At 54.1% G+C, this 15,280-nt stretch overlaps 1 protein-coding gene across 3 annotated transcripts in view; it reads left to right on the top strand.

The window, feature by feature from the left end:
* Window positions 1-13,098, top strand: part of DNAJB5 (DnaJ heat shock protein family (Hsp40) member B5) — a 29,405-nt gene extending 16,307 nt beyond the window's left edge. For all 3 annotated transcript variants that reach the window (XM_054032504.1, XM_054032503.1, XM_054032502.1), the window contains exons 3-4: window positions 49-647; window positions 10,972-13,098. In XM_054032504.1, the coding sequence (XP_053888479.1) occupies window positions 49-647; window positions 10,972-11,205 (833 nt within the window). In that variant the 3' untranslated portion in view covers window positions 11,206-13,098. The remainder of the gene's footprint in view (window positions 1-48; window positions 648-10,971) is intronic.
* Window positions 13,099-15,280: the final 2,182 nt, after the last annotated feature.

Below are 15,280 nucleotides of genomic sequence, written 5' to 3' on the forward strand. Positions count from 1 at the left end.
TTCTTCCATGGATTATGTTAACGTTGTCTTTTCCTTGCTGTGTTCTAGGGCTCAAAACTGGAGGCGGTTCCTCTGGCGGCTCCGGCAACACTTTCCACTACACCTTCCACGGAGACCCGCACGCTACCTTTGCTTCTTTCTTCGGCGGCTCCAATCCCTTCGACATCTTCTTTGCCAGCAGTCGCTCCCGGGCGTTCAATGGCTTTGATCAGGAAGATATGGATATCGATGACGACGATGACCCTTTCAATGCCTTTGGACGGTTCGGCTTCAACGGCATCAACGGAGTCCATCGACGGCACCCGGAGTCTCTCCACACACGAAGGAAGGTCCAGGACCCACCCATCGTCCACGAGCTCAGGGTCTCCCTGGAAGAAATCTACCACGGCTCTACCAAAAGGATGAAAATCACCCGCCGGCGGCTGAACCCTGACGGGCGAACCACGAGGACCGAGGATAAGATATTGAACATTGTCATTAAAAGGGGGTGGAAAGAAGGAACCAAAATCACCTTTCCCAAAGAAGGAGATGCCACGCCAGACAACATCCCTGCCGATATCGTCTTCATTCTCAAGGACAAGCCTCACACGCATTTCAAGCGAGACGGCACAAACGTGGTCTACACGGCTATGATCAGTCTTAAAGAGGTGGGTCAGTGGGAGCTCCCCGCCGCAGTGCTCCTTGGAGATGAGTTTGCTAGTTTGAACAGAACAGATGAGAAGGGTGATGAACTTGCCCGGGATTAGAAGGTCACATAGGGTGTAATAAGCCAAAGCAAGAGAGATCTACAGAGTGGAGTGTTCTCCCTTTGCTTTACAGGCCAACATCTGTTCCTGTCTGCAGGAATTACAGACCTCAGTACTTCAGTCTCTAGGCCCAACTGATGCTGTTTTAACTGCTCTAATTACCCTTTCCCCCTGCTTGGGTGCCAAGCTTGCCCTTTAGTATGGAGTGTTCGTGTCTGGAAAAGAGCTCAGACCCTGCCTCGGGTCAAAAGAGAAACTAGTCCGGTGGCTTTTGCCTGGTCAGCCCCATTGGTTGGTGTTGTCCCAAACACCCCAGCTTGTCAGTCTTTGGCATCCGTGTTCTGCACTTAAATATACCAGGCTGACTGTGGCTGGGGAGGGGGGTTGGTCCCAGTGAGGTTGCAGGTTTGTTGGTGTGGCTGCATGGGGGCAGTTTGCATGGCACCCTGGTCCTCACTATGCCTTGCTTGAGCCTATACCAGCCGTACTCTTCTCTTCTCTCCTCTCCCTCCCGGGCTGCGTGTGCTGCTGCATTTATTCAAGCAGCACATGAAGGTAGTTTTGTGCTTTGCAGAACAAGTAAGTTATGGTCTCTGGCCCATGGAGTTTGCAAGGAACTTTAGAGGGGACCCGCTGAGCCAGAGCAACAGGCCGCGTGAGGCAGGAGTGGAAAGGAAGACATGGGTAACCCACATTCATGAGATGCGTGTTTGATGGTACTGCTGTCTAACTTCTTGTTAATAAGTCCCAGCTGGCAGGTACATTTAAAATTTAAATTGCTGGCAGCTGCAATTTACCATTCACTTCAGATTGTAGAGGTTGTCTGTCTTTTCATGTAGCTCTTGGTGGGCGGATTTTTTTAAAGACCGATTTAGTCCATGTTCGCAAATGCATTTTATAGAAAAAAATCTCAGCGGATAGGGGGGGAGGGATAGCTCAGTGGTTTGAGCATTGGCCTGCTGAACCCAGGGTTGTGAGTTCAATCCTTGAGGGGGCCACTTGGGGATCTGGGGCAAAATCAGTACTTGGTCCTGCTAGTGAAGGCAGGGGGCTGGACTCGATGACCTTTCAAGGTCCCTTCCAGCTCTAGGAGATGGGATATCTCCATTAATTATTAGATCTTGGGTACAAACGTCTCAGGGTGTGCCCTTGAATCAGGATACTAATCAGGATGGCTCCCCTTCCTCTAAAAGCTTGAGGGAACTTTCCCATGGACTCTGTAATCAGAGGGAAGCATAGGACTACCAGGGTGCGACTTCCTCTCATGCATTTGAATGGCGTGCCACTTCACAGCCACACTGTGACCATTCAGAGCTGGGTGTTTTAGGGGACGCTCTTCTAACGGTACGTTGGAGACACTGGAGTCAAGGTGACTTGCGTTGACACTGAAACCGAAGTGCATGGCTCTGCGAGAGGCAGCGCTGTTTATGGAGTCAGACCTGCCATATCTCAGATGCTTCCTCCATGCCTTCCTCACAACGATGCCTGTCACACCAGACCTAAGTGGGTCCTTCTGACATCGGTTTCATGTTTCCTGCTAAGGGTATGGGAGGGGGTGGCACCATCAATACTCAAGGCAGAAAATCGGCCCCGTTCTGCTTTACCTGACCGCTGCAACACAGGGGTAGAAAATCACCCCAGAGTCCTCAGCGGGCTTAGAGAGGGCAGCGCTAGTTGCTGTGCCCCCCTCCTTGCAGCCCTGCTGCAGAGGGAAGGAGGGGTGGGGAGTATCCCTAGTTTCTAACCTGCTCTAATCAGAGCTGGGGCGGGGAATCACAGAGCCGTAACTAGTTGTTGGTTCTCAGTATCTCGTGGGTTGCCCTGGGTGGTTGCGTGGGAGGTGGGATCCATCCTGTGTTGGGAGCAATTGTGGCAGACTCCTGTCGTCCCTGGCCTCCTGCAGCCCATCAGGGAAACCTCCCCATTGTGACAGGGCTGATTCAAACCCTCTAGTTTAAAACTGGCAGAGAGCCACATTCTCAGTTCTTCATCCGATACGCCCCTCCCAGGCCTCAGGTCAGACATGATCAGCTGGCCCATCAGACTTTGACAACCATCTTCTGTAGCTATTGCATGAGAAAACCAGTGGCCAAACCAGGGGGTGGAGAAGGGAGATACTTCCCCTGGTCTCTGAGTCCAGGTACCATTGAACTCTGGTTTGATCATTCCAGTGACTCGCGTCTGTCCACGGCGAGCAAGCCAGCGCTGGGCGCTCGCTGCGACCTGGTACGGCCCAACAGGAGCGGCCCAGCAGGAGGTGTATCTGAGAGGGCTTCCCCACAGACACATGGGGGGCAGAAAACTGTCCGTTCTTAAAATGACACGAGCGGCTCAGTGGGAGGCAGAGAGAGGAAGAAGCAAAACTGCTCTTGGGGGGAGCCAGGATTTAGCTGTGGTATTGCTGCCTGAAGGTAACTTCACGAGTCTGAGTTAAACTAGCCCCACCAGAAACGTAACATTTACCTTCCTGTGAATGCTTCAGCTTAGATCCTAGTTTTAGTGACATCTGCCATTCACAGACCTTAGTGGCTTCCCTATTTGTCTTGTCCTATCCCCATTGAAGTCAATGGCAAAACTCCTCATTGGCTGTACTGGGAGCAGAATAAGGCCCATAGTTAAATTAGGTAAATCCCTACATTTTCAGCTTGGCACAGCCACAAAGCTTCCTCGGATTTAATCCATGAGGGCAAATGTCACATGGGACCCCCTCTTTAATGTGGCGACAACAGGTTCCAGGGTGCAGTGCAGTTTGGGGGCTTGGATTAAGGTGGAGCATTCTATGCTGGGTCTCCTTTCAGTGGGCTGCACAAACATAATAAAAATGAACTGCTCTCATACATCGAATTATATGCAAATGTGGTGTCCCGTGGGCTCCTGGCAAGTTGCCGGTGCGGTCCCTAGCCTTTCAGAGTGCTGGGCACTAGTTGTTATGGAGCGTGATGTCAGTGGTCTGTCTGTCGTCTCAGTGAAGGCAGTGTGGGGGTTGGCCGTTCCACTACAGCTTATCCAGTCGAGGGGATTATTTTCCACAGTTAGTGTCGCTAATTCTTGTCTGGTTTCACTGGTGTTAAAGGGCTAGAGTAGGGGTGGGAACCATCTGTACTAAGGAAAGGTTAAAAATCCACTGTAGTGTCTGCTGCCTTCTTTCTTGCGTTTCTGAATGCTTTGCCGTGTAACCAGCATGTCGGTTACACTTCCAGATTCTCCTGCACTAGCACGATGCTGCAGTGCCACGTGGGAGCTACAAGCACAGGAGAGGCTGTCTGTCTGCTTTTAAATCACATCCCTTGGAATTAAACAGAAATGGTCCAGGAGCACTTCTCTTGGCCCATTGAGCTCTCCGAAAGCTGATTCTAAAATACGTAAATTTGGGGCCAAATTCAAACGGAGTCCTTTGAAATCATTGACACAGCCTGACGTGAATGAGGAAAGAGTTCAAGATATTGGGGGGGGGGGAACGGGAGAATTGTTTTTTCAAACAGTCTTATAGATGCCATAGTGAAATCAGTGCGTCAGTTTTCCTCTGTTGGCTTTCCCGTCTGCGCAGGGCCGGCTCCAGCATTTCTGCTGCCCCAAGCAGAAAAAAAAAAAAAAAAGAAGCCGCGATCGGCAGCGGCAGTTCAGCGGCAGGTCCTTCGCTCCTAGAGGGAGTGAGGGACCTGCCGCCCCCGAATTGCCGCAGGTGCCGCCCCTCTCCCTTGGCCGCCCCAAGCACCTGCTTAAGCTGGTGCCCGGAGCCGGCCCTGCGTCTGCGTAAAATCTAATCATCTTAAAATGAGTGGATTGTGGTTTTGGTTACTCTGCCTGGCCTCGAGTCCTCTGCCAACTTGTAATGGTTTTCTGACTCTGCCCCCTGTTGCTGTATCTAAAAAGCAAAACGTTTCTATTTCATTTCACTTCTATTTATATTTCTTTCCATATATATGACCCTTAAGTGTTACTTGTAACAGAAATTTCAGACAAACTTTAACTTTTTAAAATGTGACTTGACCTCTTTGCAAACACCTGTGAGATCTGTGCAGGCTCCACTTGGTGACGCTGGTGCATGAGCTCAGGTGAGGAAGGAGGAATAACCAATTTGCTGAACGCACACGATGGCCTGATTTTGAGGGGGTGATGAGCACCCAGCTCCTGCTGAAGCTAATGGGAGCTCCAGGTGCTCTGCAACTCAGGGCAAGGACGTGGTGAGGACTGCGGGGTGGGATTGTCAGGAAGGGACCAGAGTGCACCGGCTGCTGCATGCAGACGGCGGGGAAGAGTGAGCGAAACTAACCTGCTCCCCTCAGCCTGGAGAAGGGAGCCAAGCTCTGCCGGGAATGCAGCGAGTTCTGAACCCGGGAAGGTCACCGTTCATCATCACAGACGTGCCGACAGCTGCTGAAGTGCAGCATTCTAGACACGGCCAGGCTTCCCCATCATTGCTACAGACTGTCTGCTTTTCACTGCTCTCGGTGACTGACCCTGCAGTGCTGGGGCTGGTCAGGATTGGGTTCAGAGCATGGGCTGGTTTGGTTCTCTCTCTGCCTAAAGGCGGCCCAGACTATCATGTGTAAACCAGAAAAGTAAGGTTGCTAGGGCCACTTTAGAGGTCTCCAATAACACTGCTTGGCAAAGCACCTGCAGACCCTTTGGCTGCATTGTCAGCACCGGGTGGATGTATCCATTTTACGGCTGGTTGATTGATGGGTTTGTGGTGTCGGGCAGAGCCAGGAATAGAGCCCAGGGTCTCTCATTTTCATTCTCTCTCCAGCCACTGGAGAGCCTGCCCTCCACAGCCTGACTGCTCCCATTCTCGGCCTGCTTCCAAAGAAGCGAAAGTGATCCAGTGAATGTGAGCTGCCTCTGGCATCAGAGCTCTTGTTTTCCTCTGTCCCCGAAAGGGAGCCAGAGTGGGCCCTTGCACTGCGGCTGGACCTGCATTCCCCTGGGTGGAGAAGCGAAGGGTACTTGGCTAATGACCGGGGGGAATTGCAGCCACTTGTGTCTGTGACAGCCTCCTCGGATGGCATTAAAGGATATCTGAATGGGGGATATAGATTCTTCCTTTTGCTTTGTACTGTGATGTCTGAAATTGGCATGAAAGATTTTCCCAAAGAAAGGGGTAAGGGAGGAGAGGCCATGTTGTCTGCCTTAGACATAGCAAATCTATTCTTTGCTGCTTTTGCTCTGGAGGGTAGGAGTGGGCACTTATCTGCCCTGAAAGCCAAGGGGCAGGGCCAGCAGATCTTGGAGGCCTCACGCAATTGCACCTGTTAGCGCCTGGATTCAGCATAGGTGTCTGCTCTGAGCCCAGCTCCCAGGGGCTGGAGGTGAGAGGGGGTTCATGAGAACCTCCCCTGCGAGCAGCACACCTACTCAGGCTTTAAGTTCTTCATCCCCCAGCAGCGTTGGCTCTTCTCGGAGCATCGCTCCACATCCCATTCGCTAACGGTGACGTTTTCCCCTTGATGAAAGCGAGGCAACGTCCCCGCCCACGTGTGCAGCAGAGCTGTTGGGGTTATTTAGGGACACAAGGAGTTCCACGCTGCATTGCCGAGCTCTGTGGCCTGTTACCACAGGCTGCCTTGCAGCGCCACCCCCGGCACACACGGGCCATTCCGCAGGAGGCAGGGCCTGGATTTAGTGCTGACATCCCAGGAGGTCTTTCTCTTTGCCTCCTCAGACGTGCAGCAGGAGCGCTCCAGCTCGGTCTCTGGCATTTACTGGTCGCACTGCTGGGGGGCTTGTTCCTCAGTGGAGCCTCTGCGTAGTTGCCTGATCCCAGCGCTCGTTCTGCAGATGGAGAAGTGCCTGTCGGAGCAGAGGCCCCCAGCACTGACCTGCAGCCCTCCCTGTCACCCTGCCATTGTGGGAGCAAGACCCACCTTTCTGGCCAAACAGCCCGAGGCTGGAAATGCCACAAGCAGCCAGCCAACGCCAGCCCTGGCAGCTTGGCTTGCAGCGTACCCGCAAGTGAGTGACTCCCACGTTTGGCCATACAAAGCCGCCCGTGTGCAGAAGCTGGAAGGGGAATGCTGCCCGGATTGAACCTGGGAGGCTGTGTGACAGCTTCCTTCCCTCCTTGACTCCCGCAGGCAGACCCACAGCAGTGCGGAGAGGAGTTGTTGGTTACAGAGTGGCAATAAGCTAGTTCACGGGGACCAGGATCGGTCCCTGCGGGTGGTTTACACATGGCTTGCGCTGGGGAGGAACTTACCTAGCTCAGCTGCAGGGACGTGCTCTCTCTTGCTCTGGGCACAGCCGGGTGGGGTTAGTCATTGCTGGGCTGGCCCTACAGTTTGGCCTCTGAGCAGCCCTGGCTGTACGTGCTGCAGAGATGTATGCTCAAGGGCTTGTGGGGCAGAGGGAAAATGGACCGTGTGACTCTCCAGTGCCTATCCCAGCAGCCAGGAGCAGCGTGGATCCCAGCCTCTTCCAGAGAATGCAAGGCTTGAGTGGCATCCTGGGTACCCTCTCCCCACACCTCCAAAATCAGCACCATCAGCCAAAGAGTTTCCTACAAACTGGCACACGGCACCCCCCTTCCCAAGGGGCTGGCTCCCAGTTCCTCACTGGTGCGTACAGCCCAGTGCCACAGAGTCGCTAAAAGCAAAGCCCAGAAATTGAACCCAGAAGAGCCCTCCCCCCGCTGCCCCTGTCAGCTTTGCACAGGCCCTCTTGAGTCAGTGAGGCCCCAGCGTGGGGGAGATGGAGCCCATGTCCAGCTATGTGCGTTCCCTTTACTAAAGAGGTGAAACTTGTTAAGATCCGCACCAGAATAGAAAGCGGCAATGCCTGAATGAGCCGGTACAGCAAAGCCACTACCACCTGCTGAAAGGAGAAGCCAGGCAGGGCACTTCCTCTAGGTTCGCCGACCACACAGTCTGTCCTTAAACCCTCTGTGGCGCTAGAGCCATGCTGGGAGCCAGCCACTGTAGCCTACAGGAGAGTAGGCTCCATTGAGAGCAGAGAGGAACCCTGGAGAACGGTGAACCATAGAGACTCATCCCCCGTTGTGCTTTGAGGGAGCTGTGTGCAGGTTGTTGGAAGCAGTGGGTACCAGTAGCCGGGGGCAGAGGTGCATTGATACAGTTCTAGGTAAGCTCCCTGCCCACGTCCGACAGTGGGTCTCCCTGCTGCAGGGAGGGAGAGAACTTTCGAGAGCTTTAACTTCCAGGAAGCGTCTGTGCTGCGAGCACCGAGTGGGCAGCCGAGGAATGCCTGGCTCTTGCTTTCCTAGCCTTTTGGAGGTTGTTGGCAGAGGTGCCAGGGCCCGTGTGCTATAGATAAATCCAGCGCGCTGGGCCGAGATGCTGAGCTCTGGGAAGGGCAACAGCTGGTGAGCAGCAGAAACATTCAGTTACTTCATCAGGGACTGAACAACAAGGCCACAGTCTAAATTTAGCTTGCAGCTTATCTCTCCCAGGCTCCTGGGCGGTCAGCGAAGGGTAGAGTGCTTCCCGTTGGGAACTCTCAGAAGGAAGAGGTGCTGCAGTTCAACCCCACTAGAGCGCTTTAGCAGACGCTCCATCCTACTGTGGGGGCAAGGGGGGTCTCATTTGATAGAGCCTGTAGGACTGTAGCCCTGCCCAGAGAATGATATTCGGGAAAACATGCCTCACAGTGAGAGACTAAAGAAGCTTGATCCGTTTAGTTCAGCTGAGAGAAGGCGAAGAGGTGACTTGACCACAGTCTATAGGCACTTAGGTGGGGATGAGATTTCTGGTGGCAGACGGCTCTTGAATCTCGCAGCCAAAGGCAGAACAGGACCAATGGCTGGAAGCTACAGCTAGACAAGTTCAGAGGGGAAATAAGGCCCTGTTTGTTAACAGCGAGGGGAAATACCCATTGGAGCAACTCACCCAGTGGATTCTCCGTCAGGTGGAATCGCTAACTGGAGACGGGATGTCTTTCTAAAAGACGGGCTGTGTCTCAGCCAGCAGGGGAGGGCTTGATTTAGAGATTACTGGCCGGTGCTGTGCAAGAGGTCAGACCAGGTGGATGATGATGGTCCCTCCTGGCCTTAAAATCTAGGGCAGTACAGATGTGGCCACTCCACTCCAGATCCCCACACGCTCCTCAGCGCTCTTCTCGTCTGTGCTGGGAGACTGGCGTGCCCCGCAGGGGGGGTGCACTCTGCTGCCTGGGACGCACGTGGAATCGTGGATTTGAGATTGCCAGGCCCGGCATTTGGGGGTTTATTGGTGCAGTTTAGCATTCCTTGGGCTGACTGACCGACACTACCTGGCTGTAGGCAGGTTCAGGGCAAGCTTCTTGCATGCACAGCTCTGTCAAGCTGCCTTTATCCTGGCCTGCAGCACCCCTGCCCTTCCAGTGCCAAGTGTCAGGGCTGCGTCTGCCCAGCGTGACCTGTCCCTGCACACCAAGGCTGTTGCCTTTTATAGTTTGTTGGAAGTCAGGCTGCATGTAATGAGGTTCCTAAAAAAAGACACTGGGGCTTGATTTCATCAAAACCCAGCTCGTGTGTGACTGGCTGTTTCTGGGCATTTGCAGTTACCGTGCACATACCCTGCCCGGTTTGCTGTCTGCAAGAGCTGGGTGCATACAGAATCCTTGGCTATGTTACTTGAGGCTTAGATCTGTATGTACTTTCCGTGAGGTTTTCCATCTGCAGTGTTCTTCCATTCTCCAAGCCAGATGGCTCATGTTAGAAACGCTCTAGGTTTTGGCTGATTTAGTCAGGACCAGCTGAAACCAAGCCACATATTGGCTGACAGTACCGGGTCCTGCTTACCAAGAAAGACACGACATTTTGGGGTAGTCGCTGTGCGGTAATTAAAAACTCCCGATTGGTGATTCAGTCGTCGGGTTTGAGAGTCACGGTGTGGGCAATGCACAGGCTGGTGGCTAGCGCAAGCCTGCAATTCACTGGATCCCGGTGAGCTCCGAAGTGCTTTGTAAAGCACACCTTGGGAATGGCCAGTGCCTCAGGCATTGTCTGCCGTGGTAACAGGCCTTGAGGAGACCTCCCCACAGCTCACTTGCTCCAAGTTCTTCCTGCAGGTCTGCTTGGGCCTGATCTGATCTGGACCTGAGCCCAAGAGTCGTTTTCTGACCAGACGCTCCCCTGCCCCAGAACCCGAGTCAGCACTGATGCTTTGTGCCCCTGAGAACCAGGCAGTGCCTCACTCCTGCCAGCCGCTGCTGCGGATCCTTGGCACGCTCGCTCCAAAGTGCGCACGGCACAGCAAGTGGCAAGAGTGTGGCATGCAGCCTCTGCCATGCCAGCCCCCTGGGCAGGAGGAGAGTCGACCCAAGCCTGAGTCAGTCAGGATATTTTCCAACCGGACTTGAACCCGACACGTGTAGTCTGGTCCTGTCGGGATCGGGTCTGGCTGCAGCGTTCTAGCTCGTGTTGCTGTGCAAATGGGGAAGTGCAAACATCCACTGATTCGCCATTACTAGGGGGGCAGGGAGATTATATCAATTAATGAGCCGCTTCCAAGCTTACGACTTGTACTGCACAAAATGTGGTCAGGACTGTAGCCAGAGTCCCTGCCACACTCTGCAGCAACAGGGCACCTCGCCAGTCCGCTGACCTGCTGAGACAGTCACTCTGATTTCCTCCCCTTCGGGGTCTCTGCTTCTCTTGGTTCAGACAAACATGGGGTAAGAGGAGAAATGCAACCTGTCCTGAGCGCCCTGCATGCTTGGGTAGAGTTCTAGAGAAACCTGCCCCTCTTCTGAAGGCCTGAGGGGAGTGAAGAGTGGTGCCACCATGAAACCACCCCCGGGGTTGAACCCACATGCCATGTGCTTTTCTGGGGCGTTCTCAGTAGAACACCTAGGAGGTGTACATGGGGGAGACTCCTGTATATCCCCCAGATGATAATGGCGTCGCTGCTGCGTTGCTAATAGACGTGAAATGGGCAACAGTGACAGGCCAGAGGCTGGTGTCATGTCTGCTGGGTGAGAGAGCAGAACTGCTGAGGCCAGTCGTGGGTTCCCAGCCCTGGGGGGAGGGGTAGCTCAGTGGTTTGAGCATTGGCCTGCTAAACCCAGGGTTGTGAGTTCAATCCTTCAGGGGGCCACTTAGGGATCTGGGGCAAAATCAGTACTTGATCCTGCTAGTGCAGGCAGGGGGCTGGACTTGATGACCTTGCAAGGTCCCTTCCAGTTCTATGAGACAGGTATATCTCCATGTATTGGCTGCTCTACACGCATGGGCTTTTTCTAGAGACCCCAAGTTGCAGCCAGTCTCACTGTTTGCTCTTCTTCCTTGCAGGCCTTGTGCGGCTGTACTGTGAACATTCCCACTCTCGACGGGAGGGTGATCCCTCTGCCCTGCAACGACATCATCAAGCCTGGCACCGTGAAGAGACTGCGAGGGGAAGGGCTGCCCTTCCCAAAGGTCCCCACCCAACGGGGAGACTTGATTGTAGAGTTCAAAGTCCGCTTCCCAGACAAAATAGCTCCACAGACGAGACAGATCCTCAAACAGCACCTGCCGTGCTCCTAGAGCCCCGGGACGTTCTGCCAGCAGCAATACTTCTAACACACGTGCCACAGCATCTGAGCTGCACAAAGCGGAGGTGCCCGATCACACTCAAATGCAAAAAACCCACGCTCCTTTCCACACGGTCCTGTTAGCCCCTGCCCTTTGTCGGCCTCTGTTATACTCTCGCCGTGTGGGATTCAGGAGCTCAAACTCCTGGCTAACTTCTGGCTCTCTGGGCTGGGCGCCTTTTCCTAGAGGTCTAGCTTTTCTGCCTGGCACAAGCAAGTGGGCCTGGGCTGTGGGCCCAGGGAGTTTTATCAGCTGGTGGTTTTCACATCGCACGCTTTGAAGTCAGCTTCCTGGCTAGAGGATGAATTTGCGTTTCCTGAAAAGCGCAGAGATTCCACCCCGTGTACATAGGACTCGGAAGGGTTAGTGTTCGCTTCACCTTTCTGAAGCTTGCTGCTGGTGGGTTCCATTAGTACCAAGAATCCAAACAAATTCCATGAGCGTGCACGGCACAGGCACGGTTTGTCTACACCATGGCCACCACAGCGGAACTGTTTCGAACGCGGAACCACGGTACCTGGGGGCCATGCTACTGTGCCAGGATTACAACGGATTATCTTCCATGCTGAATGCAAACCCTGAGCTGCAAGGCACCTGGTCTCAGACCCTTCTTAAAACCTAAGCGTCCCGGCTTTATCGGTTCAGAGCATGTAAGACAGGTGGGAATGGAGTTGGGCCAGCGTCCTCCTATCGGGGTGTTGTTGGCATGCCAAAAATGTCCGGTAGTAAAGGGAGGGCAGGGGGCCCAGGATGCGAGCTTTCTTGTTCAGGTGTGTGGAGTTTGCATTGCTGCTTTTATATATAACCCCATAAGGGTTTTTTCTGGAATGGTTCATCCCAGCTCTTTTGGGGATCAATTCAGCCATATGAACATCACGTCTGTGAGAACGTAATCCGTGTGTAGCAGAAGTGTAGGTGTAAAAGCAGAGTCAAGTGTGAGTGGAGCTGAGGTTTGTTTTGCTGGCGTTTGAGTTACGCTGTAGGGATTTAGCAGCAAGAAGATTGTGCATGTAGATATTTTCCTGCAGGGCAGATGGAATTCAGGACGCGTTTCGGGGAGGAGCAGGAGGGAATCTGCTTGGGTGGCTTTGTTTTTAAATGCTGTATTTTTTTAAACTTGGATTTCCATTGGGAGAATTTTTATATTTCTTACCTACGTCAGCCTATCTTGCCAATATCTCTGGGGCCGGGTTCTTCCGACAATGACGCATATTTAACCTGCCTTTGGGCCGGTTCAGAAGCTGATCCTCCAAAGAGGCACCACGTTTCTAGTCAAGCAGACGGCCATTGCCCTAGGAGTCCTCTGGACTTGAACTGAGAGGGTTTCTCTGGGCTCCTTCCCTGTGTCTAGGCCTCTGACGAGCCAGGCCTTGTCAGAGCACCTTGGGAATCTTTTGAGCTGACTTTAAGCTAACTTGGTTTTAACTGAGGTATTCTGGAGTGTCCATTGATACTCTGCTGTGGGACGTACACCCCAGTCCGCTATGTACAGATGTACAGTATGTAACGTGTAGGGGGAAGGGAATCCAGGGCAAAGACATCGTTCTGGAGAGGGGGAAACTGTCACGCAGCGCTTAATTTATAAACCCGTTGGAATGGTTACGATGATGCCTTGTCCCTCCGATGTTGCGTGTTCGGTTATAAAAACAGAAACGCTGTTCAGATAACCCTGACGGGGGGAGAGGAGCCAGGAGCAGCAGTCCAGGCTGGGAGCTGCTTTGTTTGTCTCAGTTTCAATGAGATCCTGAATGTTTTATAGTGGGGTCTTTTTCGTATTTTTCTGTTCCTTCTTTTTTTTTTTTTGTAATGTCAGTATTGAGAAAAATAAAGTATTTTAAAAATAAACCTGCTGGTTGTGTGCTGGCCCTGTCAGTGCTGGGGCAGGGCAGGGGTTCCCTCGGCCCTGGCGCTCTCGACACACTCACTCACTCTGTGGCCTCACATCCAGAGACAGCTCCCTGCAGCACTACCCCTCCCAGCGGAGTAAACCAGCCCTTGGCGCTCTGCTCCTGTGACTGACAAGGGCTCAGTCTGTCTAGTCTAGTCCCTCCTTCGCTTCAGGCCGTTGCTCCATGTCCTGATCCGTCTCTCTGAAGCTCTGCCGGTGCTTTTGGGCTTACTAGACTCCCATCTACAGCGCCCGGCTCCAAGTGCAGTGGGAAGTGGCGTTTTCAGAGACCTTTCAAAGCTGGTTTCTTGCGTGGACCGTGGGGATCTCTCAGCCCTTTTCACAGGAGTAAGTTTGTCCCTTGGCCAAAGTTTCCATCCCCCCCGCCGGCTAGTGCTGCGGGGCTGTGAGTGAGAGCGAGGGCCCCCGCGAGGGCTGTGTGCGCGCCAGGCATTGGAGCGGAAGGGGCTGCAGCCCTGGAAAATACGCCGACCTGCAACCCAGTGTTCCAAAAACCACCGCTTTCCACCTCCTCCCTGAACATCAGCCTTGATTGAAACAAAACACGGGCCCAGTTCTTCAGCCTCTGCGGCGCTGGTGTAGCTGGAGCCCCCGTTCCTCTGGAGCCCCCCTTAAAATGGTCACACTAGAGAGTCGCAGTGGTCCCGTCTGGCCTGGGAATCCGTCAATCACTCTGCCTGCACTGATGTCCCATCTCTGGAAAGGGCCAGAGTCCAGGAGCATTGAAATCCGCCGTTGGTCCTGTGGGGGAGGGGAAAGACTTGGAGCAGATTGTTGTCTGCAGATGTCGAAAGGGGGGAAGAACGGTCTTCCACAAGGATTGTCCCCATCCCAAATCCAGCAGGGCAGCCAGATTTCAAAGGTACCATCCCATGTCTCTGCTGAGCTGAGTAGGGGCAGAGGTCTTGTAACAAACTAACAGACCGTAGACTCTTCGCTAGCACAGGGGTTTGCAGGATGGATCAGGGGATGCTGGTAGTTGGGTAACCCCTTGCCATGGTCATGTGACAGGCCCAGACACTCGTCCATTGCCCCTGGACACAGGAAACTGCCCCAAGCTAAAGCAGTCTATTCCCCCCTTTTCTTCAGGCACCCATCCCACCACCCCCTGCAAAGCCCGGCCCCAAGCCGAGTTCTGACCCTGGGCCGAGAGACGGGCCGCAGACTGCGTGGAGCCCACGAGGGGCCGTGCTGTTGGGGCTGATTCTATGTAGAAGGTGCTCAGCTGTCACGGGGGAGGGGCGTCCGTATAAAACTCTACGACAAACGGGGGCCCTAGTCTGTTAGAGTCAAACCTCTTCCTCTGAGCCACCATCTCCCAGGCCACTTCCTGACCCTGAGCCGAAAAGACCCAACAGGCTTGTGTGCACGAGCTGGGTCGCGCTGGCGCACAGGGATGCAGGGGCACCCAGGGCTGCTGGGTTGTAGTGGTGTAACTGAACGTTAAGGACTGTAACACCCCCTGATAGCACAGTACGTGGGAGTGGTAGACAGAGTGCTAACAATATATCCCCTCCCAAAGCCTCGGAGCCCAGCTCTGACCCCCCCGCCCCCCCTCAGCTCCCACAACAGCTCAACCTACATGCCAGGGAAACTGAGGCCCAGCTAGGCCAGTGCACAAGGCTGAGAGACTCCTGCCCCCTTCACATGGGACAATACAGGGGATGCAGAGAGGGAACATGATCCGCCCAAGGGCACGCAGCCCATCAGCAACAGGGCTGCAAATAGAACCCAGGAGTCCTGGTTCCCTGACAGAACCACTAACCCACCTGCTCTCCATGCAAAGATGCTGCTGACCAGTGCAACTTCTCCCGCCAGTCCTGGGGGTCGGGACTGTCCTGCTGTGAGATCCAAACCCCCGTCCCACTTTAAGTGAATGTTTCCCATCTCCAGGGCAAAGGGGCAGTTTGCCCCCCGGCCCCCATTTGAGAGGGGCCCCCAACCTGAGTGGCGGCGTGACCGGGCCCACGGGCATGCAGGCTCACGCAGGCGTGTGTGGAGGCGCTGCACCGGGAGCTCTGCGAGTCCAGCAGGCTGCGTGCCGAGCGTTTCTCCTGCTGCTGGCGCACGCACTTTAACACGGGGATCTGGGGCAAGGGAGGGGCTGTTCGTGCAGTG

This window comes from Malaclemys terrapin, chromosome 6 (assembly GCF_027887155.1).
Source record: "Malaclemys terrapin pileata isolate rMalTer1 chromosome 6, rMalTer1.hap1, whole genome shotgun sequence".
NCBI lineage: Eukaryota > Metazoa > Chordata > Testudines > Emydidae > Malaclemys > Malaclemys terrapin.